Here is a 15,965-nt window from a genome sequence, read left to right as displayed (position 1 = left end):
GTTGAAAACAGCCAGTAATAATCACCCCTAAACTTCCCCTGCTTACCCTAGCCCAGTTTTAGAGAAAAGAATTCTAGTGTGGGGAGAGACAGTGACACCAGAGAGAAAAGGAAATGATTTATGTGCCCTATATTCAACTTGTGGAATTCACTGCTGCTTGACATCAGGGGGACAGTGTAGGCAGGCTTGTAAGCAAGTGATCATAAAATCATCTAGACTAATATTTATCTTAACTGGCACAGCTGCAGTGTTAGATGGGTGCAGTCTGTTTGCCTGTGGGGGATTTACCCCTGGCCTCTTCTCCTTTATTTAGTGCAGGGGTCGGCAACCTTTCAGAAGTGGTGTGCCGAGTCTTCATTTATTCACTCTGATTTAAGGTTTCGCGTGCCAGTCATACATTTTAACATTTTTAGAAGGTCTCTTTCTATAAGTCTATAACATATAACTAAACTATTGTTGTATGTAAAGTAAATAAGAAAGAAAGAAATAATGGAGATATCCCATCTCCTAGAACTGGAAGGGACCTTGAAAGGTCATCGAGTCCAGCCCCCTGCCTTCACTAGCAGGACCAAGTACTGATTTTGCCCCAGATTCCCAAGTGGCCCCCTCAAGGATTGAACTCACAACCCTGGGTTTAGCAGGCCAATGCTCAAACCACTGAGCTATCCCTCCCCATTTAAGGTTTTTAAAATGTTTAAGAAGCTTCATTTAAAATTAAATTAAAATGCAGAGCCCCCCCCTGGTGGCCAGGACCCGGGCAGTGCGAGTGCCACTGAAAATCAGCTCGCGTGCCGCCTTTGGCACGCGTGCCATAGGTTGCCTACCCCTGATTTAGTGCAAGAATATTTAGCTCTGTTGGAAGGCTTTTCTAGTACCTGCTAACATTTAAATAGGGCCACACCTTTCAACTCCATTGAAATGCATTGGATTAGGACTCAGGGCTTTTTGGGTGGAAGGGACAAAGTAGCAAGCAGAGGCCCTCCAAATGGAGGCATTTGGCATGCATCCGCTTTTATTTTAATTTTCGACTAAACTCTGCAGTATTAGGTCCTGGCTGGTATCAGAGGCAGGATCTCAGATTAGATTGACTTGGCATAGCAATGCCTAGCTTAATTTTAGAAAAGTATTAAAAATGCTGGTCCAGCTGGCTTAGATCTCGCTTAGCTTGGATCTAGGAATTACACTATTCCAGCTGAGAATTTCTCTTAAGCAAAGCATACCTATGTAGTAAAACTCGTTACACTACTTAATGTCGGAGCGGGAAGAAACCAGCTTTTCAACTCCGTGTACAAAAAGATGTCCTCCCACAGTGTGTAAACTGAGAGGCGTAGGTGTGTCAGTAACTGTCAGTTAACGAATGATACACGACTCCATGGGAGCACGCCCATGAAACATATGTTCCTGCCCCTCCCGCTGCCTTGAGGTCTGTGGGCTTTGAACTCCCAGCTCACAAGGCAGGCAGGGCTATCACATGGAAACATGAGCGAGAGCCTCCCGAAGGTTTCTGATAGCTACGGAGAGGAGTTTAGAGTAAAGTAGCAGTGGAGGACGTGGATTAAAACTCAGGCTTCCGAAGGCAGGAGACAGCATGGTGGCTCATGATGAAGTTGGAGGTCTCCTTCCTATTAAACGGACGATTCGAGTCCTAGATGCTCAGAATCAATCTTTCAGAGAACAAGAGGTAAGTTTAAAGCTGGTCCTGCTGCTTGGATGCTTTTATCTTTGTGTGATTTCTGGTGAACTGGTCCAAATTCTAACCGCTTGCCGTTGACTTTTTTGTCTCTTGTCAACTGTTATAAATGTATTTTGTGTTTAGAAAGATTATGGCAAAACTGCTCTAGCATTTATCCTGTTTATTATGCTAACAGCGAGGGGGCAACTGAGAACAGGTCCCCATTGTGCAAGGCACTGTACCAACATAGCCTCGAAGACCTAACGCCTTACAAAATAGTAATGAGCACTGAATCCAGTAGTTCTGTCCACTCTGGTTAGTTAGTCTCTGACTTCCAAATAGAAGTAGACTTCCTTCAGTTAAACCAGCGGACTTTGGAACATGCGTACCTGATACAGATAGAACACTTGTTTATTTTCTGCTGTAATTAGACTTCTGCTTTAACGACAATTTTCACAGGACTACATTCAGAAACACTTCCTTCGTAGCTGAGGTAGATCGAGAAAACAGAAAATTGCAGTGGAGAGGTCTGAACTTTTTTTATATTCTGCCAAGTTTGTATTTTATACCCTTCCTCTAACAGGAAGCAGTTTAAACCCATGGTTTATCTGTCTTGGACCCTCTGCTTAGTCTGGACTTTATTTTAATTTTGACCTCAAGGAATTATATGGATAGAATTACTTTGTGGTAATGAAATATCTTTTTCTTTTTGCTGGAATACAACTAAAGACACAGGATTCAGAGTTTTTACGTATTTTTATTTTTGTTAGAGAGTAGAAAGGTTAAGGCATTCTTTTAAAAAATTCTAATAATTCTGTTTTAGCTAAAAGCTGGCATTGTGTGGTAGTTCTTCCCAATCTTTATAGTAAGTTGAAGTATTTCTGAAGTGTTGTTTAATGCTATCATGAGAGCATACAATTAAGAACTTGTGATCAGTGGTGTTTCATGTTTTTGTGTTTCTGCCAGTGATTGGTTACACTGTTTCTCTTCCATACCTTGAGAATTAGTTTTATTTTGTTTTTCATTGTGTTTGTTTTTAGTACAGTATTAATTTTAAAAAATCTTAAGAAAGATTTAGGACAATCTTGTAGAAACCCATAAACTTAAATCTGATGGGTAAAACTTTCAAAAGCACTTCAGTGACTTCTGAACTTAAGTGATTTAGGAGTGCCTAAGTCACTTTTTAAAAAGGGGTCTTAGACACATTTTGAAGATTTTATCCTAAATGTGTAAAGGCCTGATCCTGTAACAGTGTTTGCCTCTGAGTAACGTTGCTCATGTGAGTAGTCCCCGTGGAGTCACTGGGACTACTTGTATGAGTAAAGTTACGTGCATGCTCGCAGGATCAGGCCCTAAACTGGGTTTGTTCCCTCCATAAGACTTTTTTTCTAAAACTCCGCTATTTAATGACTCATGCATTATTTCTTATTGGCTGTTTTGCAGATGTTTTTTCTGTTAAGGTGTTTGCTATGTGTGTAAACAAGTAAGGTTATTTTTTTTTAAAAAAAGCTTTGCAACCTTAATGTTGTGTAAGTCAGTCCCATTGCATTCCTGGAGGATTATTGCATACCTCGTGTGTTGACAGAAGGCACAAGTCCAGTAATCCAGTAGAAATGTACTGCCTACGGTATCATCTTGTTAAAAGATGTACATTATAAAAAAGTCAATTCTGACGTAAAAGTCTATTTGACACAAGACATCCTATTAGCATCAGTTTCTAAAACATTTATAATCCTGCTTTAAGTAGAGAAACTTAAATGCAACCTCAGCTAAGGAGTCACTACTGTCATTTCATAATATATAAGAAAAACTAGATGCTGAGAGCGTTGTGAAATAAACAAGGTAAAAACAGTTTAAGGAATAAATCTGTATCCTTGTATGTATTTATACGTTTTAGGGTACTATTAAAATTAGGCTGTGTATTGGACATGTAATTGTTATTTTTGGTTGGGGTGTCAGTACTCCGTTGCTGTCACCAGCCAGGGAAGTTCTTTATCCACCAAAGAGGTACAGCATAATGCTTCCCCCTCCACCGTTATCACCTTCTTCACTACAAGGAAGCGAGAAGGTGGTTTAATTTATGTCAGTTCAGTACTTGGCCTCTGCTGAAACTCAGTTTGAGATGTGGACAACTATCTGCTAAGAACTAGACTGAGCTCAAGCAGACTCATTTCACATAAATCTTTAAATAATTCTCAGATAGCAGTTACATCTTGGCACTTCTGACAGACCATATTTGAACTAGTGAGTTCAATCTCACTGGTAACATTTGGCAGTAATTTGTGCTGTGAATATTTTTTCAATTTGTCACCAACTTTTCCCATGTTTGTATGCCCTTGTATGTAGAATGTATAACTACACTTGATGACGTAGTAAATGATCCTTGTAAAAATAGTAAGAATTACTGTGGAGGAAATACTGTGCACAGTGCAGGCTCTTAACATTTTAATTCCTTTTGCACTTAAAGAAAAACGGAAACCACTTTGGACTGAATCAGCTACAAAATGTGGCTTTTTAAAATGTGACAAATTTGTATCTGTGAAGGAAAAGGACTTAGAAACTCCTAATTGTTCTCTACCTCTTCTACCTTCTGAATGGAATGTGAAAGCTTTGCTTTCACCTGAAATCTTTGCCTGCAATGTCTAGCCCAGATACTTTGTTTAAAACAAACAAACAAACAAAAAAGGCCTTGAAAAACTGGTTTTTCAAATGGAAAGAGACATGCTGTTAACTATTGCAGCACTGACACTTAACTAAAACCCAAGAAAGTTTAATAAATGTTAATCTTTTCTTGAAACTGTAGATTTCCGTAAGTAGAGCTACCCAACATTGGACTATTTACTGTTTCCAAATGCAGTACTTTTAAATACTGGGCCAATATCATCCCTAATATAAACTCAATTGAAACTAATGGAGTTTACCCCAGGGATGAACTTGGCCTAATGTGGAGTTAAACCCAAAACTGAAATACAGATGTGAGATCATGGCAAAATGCAGTATTTATCCATTGAGGAAGGAAAACAGGTTTTTGCCAAACTAAGTTTGTGTTATGGTGGTTTCTGTTTTGGGCGATCTTTCTCTCTCCATGTAATCAAGCCTCTCTGGCTTTGAATTCCTTGGTGGAGGGCATGTTTATCTAGAAAGCTTTCTGATTGTGTTAATTCGTTACTGGTGGTGGTTTGTGCAAAATTCTTTCTTCCTTAATGCACAGGAGTACTTTGGGGTGTATGGCTTTATTCTTGGTTTAAGGAAGAGAAGTACTTTTGCTGTTTTCACTTCACGCTAGTGTTGGCATGTATCAATGTATCTGTTCTGAAGAGTGGTAATTTATAAATCCATTCAAACAGGGAGCCCCTTTGTACTGTCTTAGCAAATGGAAAGGAATGCCTTCTGCCAGACCTTGTGCATATGCATGTGTCACTTCAGTCTTGCACAGATGTGCTGCAAAGGCATTCACATGTGTGCATTAGTGCATATAGTGTGTCATTGTATCTCAGATCTAGAAAGGCTGCTCCTTTGACCCTTTATCAGAGTGAGTTGAGAAATATTATACACACATCCCATCTGAAGCACTGAGATTTCTTACACTATTCCTTTTCAGTGCCACATTCTTCCTTCTCATCTCATTTGTATTTCTGTTCTTGGTAGATCTGCATATTTGGTTATTGTCTGTATAAATTCTGCTTATGTTCCTCACTAACTCTCAAGCCTTTCTTAGCTTCTGTTCCCTCATTCTGGTACTTTATATCAAAGTTAAATAGAACTGTAGAATCCATCCCAATGCTCCCTTCAGAAACTTTTATAATTCATTAAGGTGCCCTCTCTTCCAAAGAATACGGGCCAGACCTTTCTAAACATTTGAATAATCTCTTTGCTGATGGACTCTGTATTTAGTACTGTTAAATCAGTCTTCCATTGCAAATAATGGTCACTGGGACCAGTATGATCCGCATAAATGAAATGGATAACCAACTTCCTAGTCTTAATGTCATTTTGTTTGCAGCTAGGGTGAACAGATAGCAAGTGTGAAAAATCGGGACAGGGATGGGGGGTGATAGGCGCCTGTATAAGACAACGCCCTGAATATCGTGACTGTCCCTATAAAATCAGGACATCTGGTCACCCTATTTGCAGCTCTTTTCTGATGCCTATAATATCTTAGTTGTTTTAAGATTGTTAGAATGGGGCCTCAGCTATCTTATACTGTGCTGAAATTCTTTTCATCCTATAGTTGGTGCCCCTGTTCCTACTAAAATTAAGTGCTGCTTTTTCCCCCTACAGCTCTAAAGACTTCATTTATATCTTCCCCTAACTCAGCTCTTGCTTAATATTGTATATGGGAAGATATGGTTGCCATTCATAGTGTGGCCTCAGTCTGATCTCCTTTACCCAGGTGTTACCCCAGTGTAACTCCTCTGCCTTCAGTGACACTCTTCCTGAGTCCCACCATGGCAAATGTGATCGAAATCCAGTGCCATATGTTCCTTTTCGCCTTCTTTGGTTTTGTCCCTACCCTTACACAGGAGCAAAGAATGTCTATGGCTTTAGGTACTTTCTTTGCAATCTGAGACAGGAAATGGAGACTGTAGGGGCCCCCATCTCAATCACTTATGTAATCTTTTCATTCTCCACCTTTTTCTACTTACTAGGGATGAATCCACCATAATTAACCAAAAGTGGCTGATAAGACCTTGATAAAATAGCTAATTAGGTTAACTCATTACATTTGTTGTCTAAACCTTCTTTTAAAGTAAACATAACAATAGTAAACCTTAACTGAAGTATCACTGTGATCAGGCAGTCAGTTTCAGCAGTGCCATTCACTATAGATATGTAACTTGCAGTTATTTTTACTTATCCCAGAATACTTTGCCTGGTCTTGCAGTTTTTCTTCTAGCATCAAACTTTCATTCCATCCTTGCCTTACCTCCCATTGTGCATATCTTTCCTTTAGGACAGTTACTCTGGATCAGGAATCGTACGTTGGAATTACCCTCGCTTGATTCTTTTATTAAAATCATATCTGCTGTTAAGAGCCAGAATTTTAAATACTTATTGACGACACTCGTTGCACAAATCAGTGTTATGCAAAATCAACAACTTTGCTTTTCAGAGTTAAATGATATGAAAGAGAATCTGTTATCATTTTAGAAAAATATATCCTAGGCTGAAGGCTTTAAATGTAATCAGCTGACTTCTCCCTCCATATTTACCTGTACTTCACTGGAATGTTCAGCATGTAATACATCTGCCATTTGTTATGTTAGCTACATAAAACTGCCTTGCGCACTAGCTGTTCTTTATGCCTCCTGCCTCCAAAATAAAATAAAACAATGGAAAACATGTTCTCCTTGGGAGAAAACACGCAGTTCTAACACTAAAAGGGCAGGTCCTCATCTGGTGTAAATTTGCCATAGCTCAAGCAATGGGGTGGTGACAAGTCACACCAGAGGAGGTGTATGTATCTCCAACTGTTCACAAGAAAAGTGAAGCCATATTGAGTCTTACCTATTTACTGTTCAAAACTAATTTTGAACACCCTGATTATAATGGATTCCATTCTCCCTGCCTCTTGCAACACTGGACAACTTGTCTGCAACTTGAGTGTGACCTTCCTGTTTAAATATTGACAGTTTCAGGTTTGACTTTAAGAGGGACGACTGCTTCAAAGCACTGTGCTTTTCTCTATTTTGAAACTCTAAATCTGTTTATGCCTTAGACAAGTCTGGGCAGCATTGATACATCAAGGCTAAGTAAACCGCAGTCAGTACAGTGTGTTCTTTTTTGTTTATAACTTACAGGAGCCAAGTAATAAGCGGATTCGGCCTCTAGCTCGGGTCACATCCTTGGCGAACTTGATCTCCCCTGTAAGAAATGGTGCAGTCCGGCGTTTTGGTCAGACAATACAGGTAAAGAATATCTGAATATGGAAGCAATAATGCCCTGTGGAATTGATGCCATAATTTCAAGGCATCTCTTGGGAAACTGACCCATACCAAATCAGTGCACAGAAAGAAGCTGCAGGTTCCTAAACCACCCCAGCTCACGGTGTAAAAAGCTTCCTTGAATGCACACCTGATAAGTAACTCTGAAGTGCGATGAGGTCCCTAGATGCAGATCACATCTGATGTGCTCCAGGAATGACTTCTTCTATACTCCTGAGCCACTCAAGCACATTGAGAGGGGTGAAGAGTTAAGACGGTCAATAGATTGAGGTAGTATAAAATACCCAGGTTGCTTGCAGTTTAGCAAGGGGGAAGGAATAAACCAGCTTACAAGGAGGGAGTGAACGGATACGCGAATCAGTGCATATTCTAGTAATGTACATGGTCTGTATTCTATTGTGTGCGTGAACACAGAGTTACACTAGACTAGCTCTAGAACCCACACAGAGACATTGCAGATCACTAGAGCAATGCTCAATTAGCTTGTTAGCGTCACCAGAACCCAGAGGTGGAACTAGTCTTAATTTATGCGTTTCCTTGTGCCTTGTAACTAGATTCCAGTCTCCGTTTTTTTCCTCCTCCAGAAGCGATTCTGGTTCACAGTGTGGTGAGGGGGATATGAGGAAAGAGTCTGGCAGTTGCAGATCATGGGGGTTTTATCACCCGTTATGAAATACTCCTTTTACTTGAGGAAAAGCGTCTCCTGAATGTGTCTTCCTGTTCTAGGCAGAAGAGGAAGGGCAAAGGGGGGATGGGAGTGGTGTATGGATGACACTAATGTACATCTGCAAGAACTAAACTTTTCATATATTTTTTTCCCCCTCCAATAGTCATTTTCCCTCCGTGGTGACAGCAAATCCCCCAGCTGTTCCCAGAAGTCATGTAGCAGATCTGCTGCTCCAACACCACCTAAAAGAAGAAACAGTGTCCTTTGGTCAGAGATGTTAGATGTCAACATGAAAGAGACTCTAAGCACCAAAGAAATTAAACGCCAGGAGGTAGGCTGTCAATCAACCAGTAGGCATTTGGTGCCTTTAGTTATCCAGTTTGGAGGAAGAGGAAGCAGATGAAGGGGGGAGGGAGAAATTGTTGTTCATTAAAGTGATTGTATTCTGCAGTGTGCCCTGACTTAGGGGAAATGATCCACTTGTATTAACTTTCTGAAAATTAAGGATTCTATTGCTAAATTGATTAGTTATGTTGAGTGCCCAACTTCAGATGCCCCAAGGAAGCCTAGTTTTTCAGAAGGTGGTGCTCAGCACATCTAAAGTCATTAGTCACTTTTGAAATTTTAGACTAGAGAGTTCTTTTTTTAAGACCAGATTTCTTCCTCTAAAAGCTCTTGACAGTGTGTTAAGGGCCAAATGGTGGGGCCTTTGTATACTTAGTTTTTAGGCAGCACTCCTATTGACTAAGTAGAAACGGAGTAATGAATTTGGGGATTTTGACCTTCACGTTCTTTTCAGGTAAATCTCTGCACTTCAGATGCAAAAGTCGTGAGTAGGCAGGTTCTAGTATTTAATTTGGCTGTTAGTTTCAAAGCTTTCACAGTTACAAGTAGTGTACATTTCTCAGCACACAGGAAGAGGGAGGAATTACTTTGGATTGTAACACCGAGGCAGCCAGCAGAACCTTGCTTGTTTCAGACTGTGCAGAGACTTTGATTTGTTACTCACACTTCAAGGTTTTTATCAAAAACTGAACAGAAACAGGGTATAAAGTACATAACGTAGCCGTGTGTTCACGTTCAAAGAGCAGCTAGACTTAATTGCGCGCGTTGTGCTCTAAAATGAGGCAATAACTCAATGTCTTGCCCTCTCTCTTGCTCTCTTCCCAGGCAATATATGAACTGTCCAGAGGAGAACAGGATTTAATTGAGGATCTTAAGCTTGCCAGAAAGGTTAGTATTTTTCTTCTTTCCTTATGGTCAGTGATCACATCTAAAAGCTTAATGAGGTCATCTTCACGTGCGCAAACAGAGTGTGGATTAGCACTAGGCTTTGAACCCACTGTGTATTGCATTAACAATGGTGACGTGAACAGTCCTATAGTCGTTGTACTGGATTGTTTCATAATAAATCTGGTGGAAAAGGATACTCTGCAATAATCTAGTTCCACAACAGATATTTGTGGGGACTCTTCCCCATAGAAAAGTCAACCTGGGAGCAGTTTATGTACTAGAATCTTTTCTTCACTTTTGTGGTCCTAGTACCTGTATAGAAGGGTCAATTCTGCACTCATCGAAGTCAGTGGAATTGTTGCTGTTAGTGTCCATGCGTGCAGGGTCAGACCTGGGCTGCACATGAGACCTTCCCGCTCTTGATAACTGTAGAGCTACAAATATTTTCCCAAATATACACTGCATTTAATAACTGTCTTTGGTGGGATCTTGACGCAATTTGGCACTATTCCTTGACAGGCTTATCATGACCCCATGTTGAAACTGTCCATCATGGCGGAGGAGGAACTTACACACATATTTGGGGACTTGGATTCTTATATCCCTCTGCATGAAGGTAAGAGCAGCTACTTAATTTTCAGTGGAGTGTCTTGGACAATGGTTAAAAAAATCTGTATTTTCTCATTCAAGTCCTAAAGCCTTAATGACTCATACCTGAGACGCTTGTAGCATTTCCCATTTTTGCTTGTAAATTTCAGACTTCTTGGCAAGGCTAAGAGAAGCAACAAGACCTGATGGAACAGTGGGACAGATTGGGCCCATACTTGTGAAATGGGTGAGTATCACTTTGGTTATTTACTCTAATGAGCTGTGGAAACCAGACATAAAACTATGATGAGTTTAAATGAGGTTTGAAGTTAGAAGCTACAAAGCAACAAGCTCTTGTTGCCGTGAAAATCCCTGGCTACACTGAAATCAATGGGAGTCCATTGACACCAGTGGGACCAGAATCTCACCCCTGTGTTGACTTAAATTTGCAGTGTCTGTATTTTCTGGCCCCCTTTATAAGTGAGGTGATTGCAGGACTCTTATCACAGTTTAACCTCAAACTTCAAAGGATTAGATGCAGAACGTGAAGCTTCCATTCCCCCCACAAATTAACTGTACATATGCAATTTAAATCTTTAATTCGTTTTAAGTGAAAACCAAATATTCTGTTAAGTGATAATCCAACTGCATAAGTGTGACATGTTCCTATGGGTCAATACTTCCCTCAAAAGAATCTAATTCATAAATGTTGCTCTGTTGTCCTTTTAGTTACCAGGACTTAATGCCTACAAAGGTTACTGCAGTAACCAATTGGCAGCCAAAGCTCTTCTGGATCAGAAGAAGCAAGACCGTAGAGTCCAGGACTTCCTTCAGCGCTGTCTTGAATCCCCTTTCAGTCGCAAGCTAGACCTCTGGAGCTTCCTAGATATTCCTCGAAGTCGGCTGGTGAAATATCCACTGCTCTTAAAAGAAATTCTTAAACATACTCCTAAAGATCACGATGATGTCAAGATTTTGGAAGAAGCAGTAAGTAATAATGAAGATATTACATAACCATATAACTCTGGGGTTATAAGAAAGCTCTTAAATCCTAAATCATGGAGGGGTATGGTTTTCACAACCGGTCCAATCCTGCAAATGGAACTCCAGTGAAATTCAGTGGGTGATTTGTCCTGAGCTCTTACACAGGGGTGGCCAACCTGAGCCTGAGAAGGAGCCAGAATTTACCAATGTACATTGCCAAAGAACCACAGTAATACGTCAGCAGCCCCCCCCATCAGCTTCCCCTCCCACCCCCGGCTCCCAGCACCTCCCGCCCACAGGCAGCTCTGCCAATCAGCACTTCTCCCTCCCTCTTTCCCAACACCTCCTGATCAGCTGTTTCATGGCTTGCAGGAGGCTCTGGGGGGAAGGGGGTGGTGCGAGGGCACAGCAGGCTCAGGGGAGGGGGTGGGAAGGAGTGGAGTGGGGGCAGGGCCTGTGGCAGAGCCAGGGGTTGAGCAGTGAGCACCCCTCGGCACAGTGAAAAGTTGGCGCCTGTAGCTCCATCCCCAGAGTTGGTGCCTGTACAAGGAGCCGCATATTAACCTCTGAGGAGCCGCACGTGGCTCCGGAGCCACGGGTTGGCCACCCCTGGCTTACAGGATCAAAGGTAGTTATTATAGCAGAGCTTAAAGACTGGGTAAACTAAAGAATAAATCCCCTGCAATCAAACTTTTAAAACCTACTTTTTTTATAGATCTCTATAATCCAAGGAGTCCTCTCTGACATCAACTTGAAGAAGGGAGAATCGGAATGTCAGTATTACATCGACAAGCTGGACTATCTGGACGAGAAGCAAAAGGACCCTAGAATCGAAGCCAGTAAAGTGTTACTGTGCCATGGGGAGCTGAAGAATAAGAATGGGCATGTAAGTTTTCTCTGATTATTGGTGTTTTACATTCATTTGAAAGCGTGAAATTGGGAGCTTTCCTCCCGCTCCATCCCCGCCTCTGGAGAAGGCTGGATTGGAGCTGGTTGTTAGCCAGAGCAGGGCTGCAGCCAGTGTTTCTAAGGGCCTTCAGATATTGCAAAATCATTAGCCTAAAACTACCAAAGAGAGCATGCTATGCATTTAGCAGTCAATCAAAAAGGATTTCCTGTCTTAACATTTACTTTGAAGGTGTCATGACATTCCCAATGATGTAATCTGGCCCTCAGCTCTTCCAAACAAATGCTGTCTGCACAGAGCTGCTTGAGTGGAAATGAAGTGACAACGGTTTATCTTCTCCCCAAGTAATCTTAATTACAGCAGCATCTGATAGAGCTGCACTGGCTTTACAACAACACTGTATGTAGCTTTACAAAGAACAGTGGACATACGCAGAGAGCAGATTCAGGCCCACAGTCTTATAAAAATAATATCATTGTCGGGGTCATGTATTACTACAGGGGTACTATAACAGGACATTTAACGAGGTTCATGTAGTTAGGATTGACAATAGTGTAGCCTCAAACCAGAGTGATGTGACTATTTTGAGAATGGTGTGTTTTAATCTAAGGCTATAAACGCAAACATTCCAACAAGGCTTGTCTGGTTTTTTTCCTCTTTTAGAAGCTGTATGTTTTCCTGTTCCAAGACATCCTGGTTTTAACTCGGCCAGTCACTCGTAATGAACGTCACTCTTACCAGGTGTACAGACAACCGATCCCAGTTCAGGAGCTGGTGCTGGAGGACCTGCAGGATGGCGATGTGAAAATGGGAGGGTCCTTCAGAGGGGCTTTTGGCAATTCAGATAAAGGTATAAAACAAGCCAATTAGTCCTCATTAGTAATGCACGCTTGTCAAGCCACTCAGTGTAAAGGAATTGTGTTAGCACGTGGGGAGGTCTTAGTAATTATTGTCTGCACTTTAAAAGTCCCACTCAGAGAGCAGGCAGGAAATGTGTGTGACCTGCCTTTACACTGTCATAAGTGAATTGTGTCTGAAATGGTGAAATCAAGTGTGCAGACTAGATGCTTTGCATTCTCTGTTCAATGCACATGTTTTGAGAAATTCCTCCATAAACGTAGCTGTACAGTTGTTTAGGACAGTAGTCTCAATAGAATCCTTAAGTGTTAATTTGCAGAACTGATTTTTCTTTTCTTATAATTATCTTTAGCTAAAAATATCTTCAGGGTTCGATTCCAAGACCCCTCCTCCGGCCAGTCCCACACACTGCAGGCCAATGATATCTTCCACAAGCAGCAGTGGTTTAATTGTATCAGAACGGCCATCGCACCCTTCCAGCGGACTGCTGCTCCCGCAGACCTGACAGAATTGCCCGAGCTCAGTGAAGAGTCTGAAGAGAACAACCCATCTGCCTCCAACGTCAAAGTCCAGAGGAGGCAGTCCAATATGTCTGGTATAGTTCAGATGGAACTAGACGAAAACGCATCAGAGTGTGGATCCATTATGGACACGGAGGAAACCAAGAGCGTGAAAACGCACAGAACACAATCTGGGCACAAAAGAACAAGAGAGAAGCCGTTAAGCAGCAAACGGAAAGAAACATTAGTGTAAAAGGAGCCCAGGGATTTCCCAGCAGAAGGACTGTTTATTTATAAATAATGTGTACATTTTTCTTCTTGTAATGTGAGCATAATGGGATTAATCTGCTGAATAAGTGTATTTTGTTTAATGGCAGCTACTGGTATGCAGTTAACACTGTTGAGCTGGAGTCTGTTTTTTGAAGAAGATACGGCAACCTTGATTCAGATTTCTAGTGTGAAATAAACAATGATTCAAAAGTTCTCCTGCTTTTGACTGTTATTTAATAGCAGACATCAAGAATAGACTTCAGTTTTCCAAAGCAGTGTTATGGTACCATATTTGAAACTGGAAAACATCAAGTAATCTGTATTGGCGATAATGTAAATCTGCTCCCTTGAGGGAAATCCAGCAAGTTTCAGGCTATGCACCATTCATAACTTTTGGATCAATGTTGCAAAAGAACTTTTAAGTTAGAACTTAAATCTGAGCAATTTTGTATTCTTACCCTGAGGAGATGCATGTTTTGCAGTGTTTGGTTATTTTATTTCATGCAATACAATGTTTTAAAAAACAGACCCCAGGTTCAATGAGTTTTTTCCATTTTACCTACTGGAACTCTTCATCTTTGTTTGCTTGCTGTACATTCCTCATGTTCATTTACATAACCTGCCAGGTATTTAATTTTTTATATTTTACAATAGTTTTTTTAGAACTTTTTGTTTTGCATTTTTAATTATTTCAGTGTATTGTATTTTGAGACTTTGAACTTGGCATTTTCTCTAAGTACTTGACCTTTTTTGTTCAAAAATGTCATTGTTTTGTGTGTGTGTGTGTGTATATATATATATATATTTTTTTTTTTTCTATTTTTTAAAGTCGATTCAAAACTTTGCAAAATGAAACCAAGCCATAGCGTTTTGAACTGATAGGAATAAGGGAAGACAACTCACTCAGTGTAGCATTTTGAGTTGGTTATAAGCAAGTTAAATGGCTTGTGTGTGCTCTAGACTACTGAAAGAGAACTGTTAATAAGAGCTGAAGAAGGCTTTAAGAATGTCGCAGAAGGTTTGAGTGGAGAGAAGCATTGACAGTGGCAAATAGCGGAGAAGAGAAAGTTGTTTGCTTTATGTGGCCAAATGAAATGTCTTAAGTTCATTGGAATAGGAAAGACCGTTTTGGAGGCAAACATGAGGGTATATGGTATGTCATAGAAGAATGGAGAAGAGAGAGGATGTGATGTTAGGGAGAGAAGAAATGGAAAGTGATCAAGTATTTATACTTGTAATAATAACAAAGTTGACACATTTTTGGTGGCCTAATAAATCATAGGGATGAACGAAAGTAACTCAGTGAGCCTTATGCTGCAAAATGGCATAGGAACAATTGTACAAAGTGGCAACAGCTGCAATTCAAATGATAAGGTTTTTTCCTTTCATTAAGACAGTAATGAAAGCACATAATATGGATCCTAAAGCATTACATTAATCAGTCTTCAAGCGTCTGTAACTCCGATATAAAGAGTTGTTATGTGCAAGCTGTTGGGCTGGCAGTGGTAACAATCGGAAGAGACTGTAAATAGACAACAAAATGAATGGTTCTCTGTAAATGTACTGTACAGTTTAAAGTGCCAAGTACAATTAAATTCCTGACTGCATCTCGCTTGTATTGTGTATGTTGATGCAAGGGGGGAAGTGGAAATATCCCTGAGTAAATCCTCCTGGTCACAAATACCATGCCTCTCAGGAAGCCGTATTCTTTGTTCCAGGGTATGTTACTGATTCAACAAACCCTCTCTCAAAGTGGACCCACCCAAAGCAATGGGACTACTTGTGTTCAGAAGAGCGATTCACATGACAAAAGGGTTTTACAGAATGAGGTGCCATAAGAAGGGACAGGGCACATTGCTGTAAATCTGCAAATCCCAATGTCATTGTCAAATACACCTAGCCTGAGATGTGGGCTCTGCAATTCCTGGGAGCCATTGCTGGTTGTGATCAAAGTCCTCTCTCCAGCTTGCAAAGAACTTCATGAAGTCTAATGCTGGGAAGGCTAAGAATGACCCAGTAGCTTTGCACCAATAACCCTAACACTTGGCTAGACACAAGCCTAGTTTTTACTGCTTTGAGATTCCAAAATGGAACTCTGACAACAGCAAGCTTCCATGCATGACACATGCAGAACTCATTTTATAAAGGGGCATACAACCCAAATTGCTCTCATTCAAGCAGTGTGTTTTTAATTTTCTCAACTCCTGGAATTACAGATGCAAAAATATCTATTTAAACCAGTGATGATGATGGTGTCAGTGCCCTCCAATAGACCCTCTATTCTTGTTTCACCCTGGCTTTTCCCTGAGATCGAAAGGCTCTGTGCATTCTGGGGTTGAAC

The 15,965-nt window shown here is 40.8% G+C and overlaps 1 protein-coding gene across 1 annotated transcript; it reads left to right on the top strand.

Moving 5' to 3' along the window:
* The first annotated feature begins 1,432 nt into the window (after window positions 1-1,432).
* Window positions 1,433-15,231, top strand: NET1 (neuroepithelial cell transforming 1). The gene is made up of 10 exons (XM_054015624.1): window positions 1,433-1,681; window positions 7,474-7,581; window positions 8,448-8,615; window positions 9,455-9,517; window positions 10,037-10,133; window positions 10,276-10,352; window positions 10,835-11,092; window positions 11,805-11,975; window positions 12,660-12,846; window positions 13,207-15,231. Exons 1-10 carry the CDS (start codon window positions 1,589-1,591, stop codon window positions 13,605-13,607), a joined length of 1,623 nt encoding a protein of 540 aa, XP_053871599.1. The 5' UTR covers window positions 1,433-1,588; the 3' UTR covers window positions 13,608-15,231.
* The last annotated feature ends 734 nt before the right edge of the window (window positions 15,232-15,965 follow it).

Source organism: Malaclemys terrapin, chromosome 1 (assembly GCF_027887155.1).
Source record: "Malaclemys terrapin pileata isolate rMalTer1 chromosome 1, rMalTer1.hap1, whole genome shotgun sequence".
Lineage (NCBI taxonomy): Eukaryota > Metazoa > Chordata > Testudines > Emydidae > Malaclemys > Malaclemys terrapin.
The sequence above is the reverse complement of the archived record's forward strand: the minus strand, read 5'-3'. Positions and strand labels throughout refer to the sequence as shown.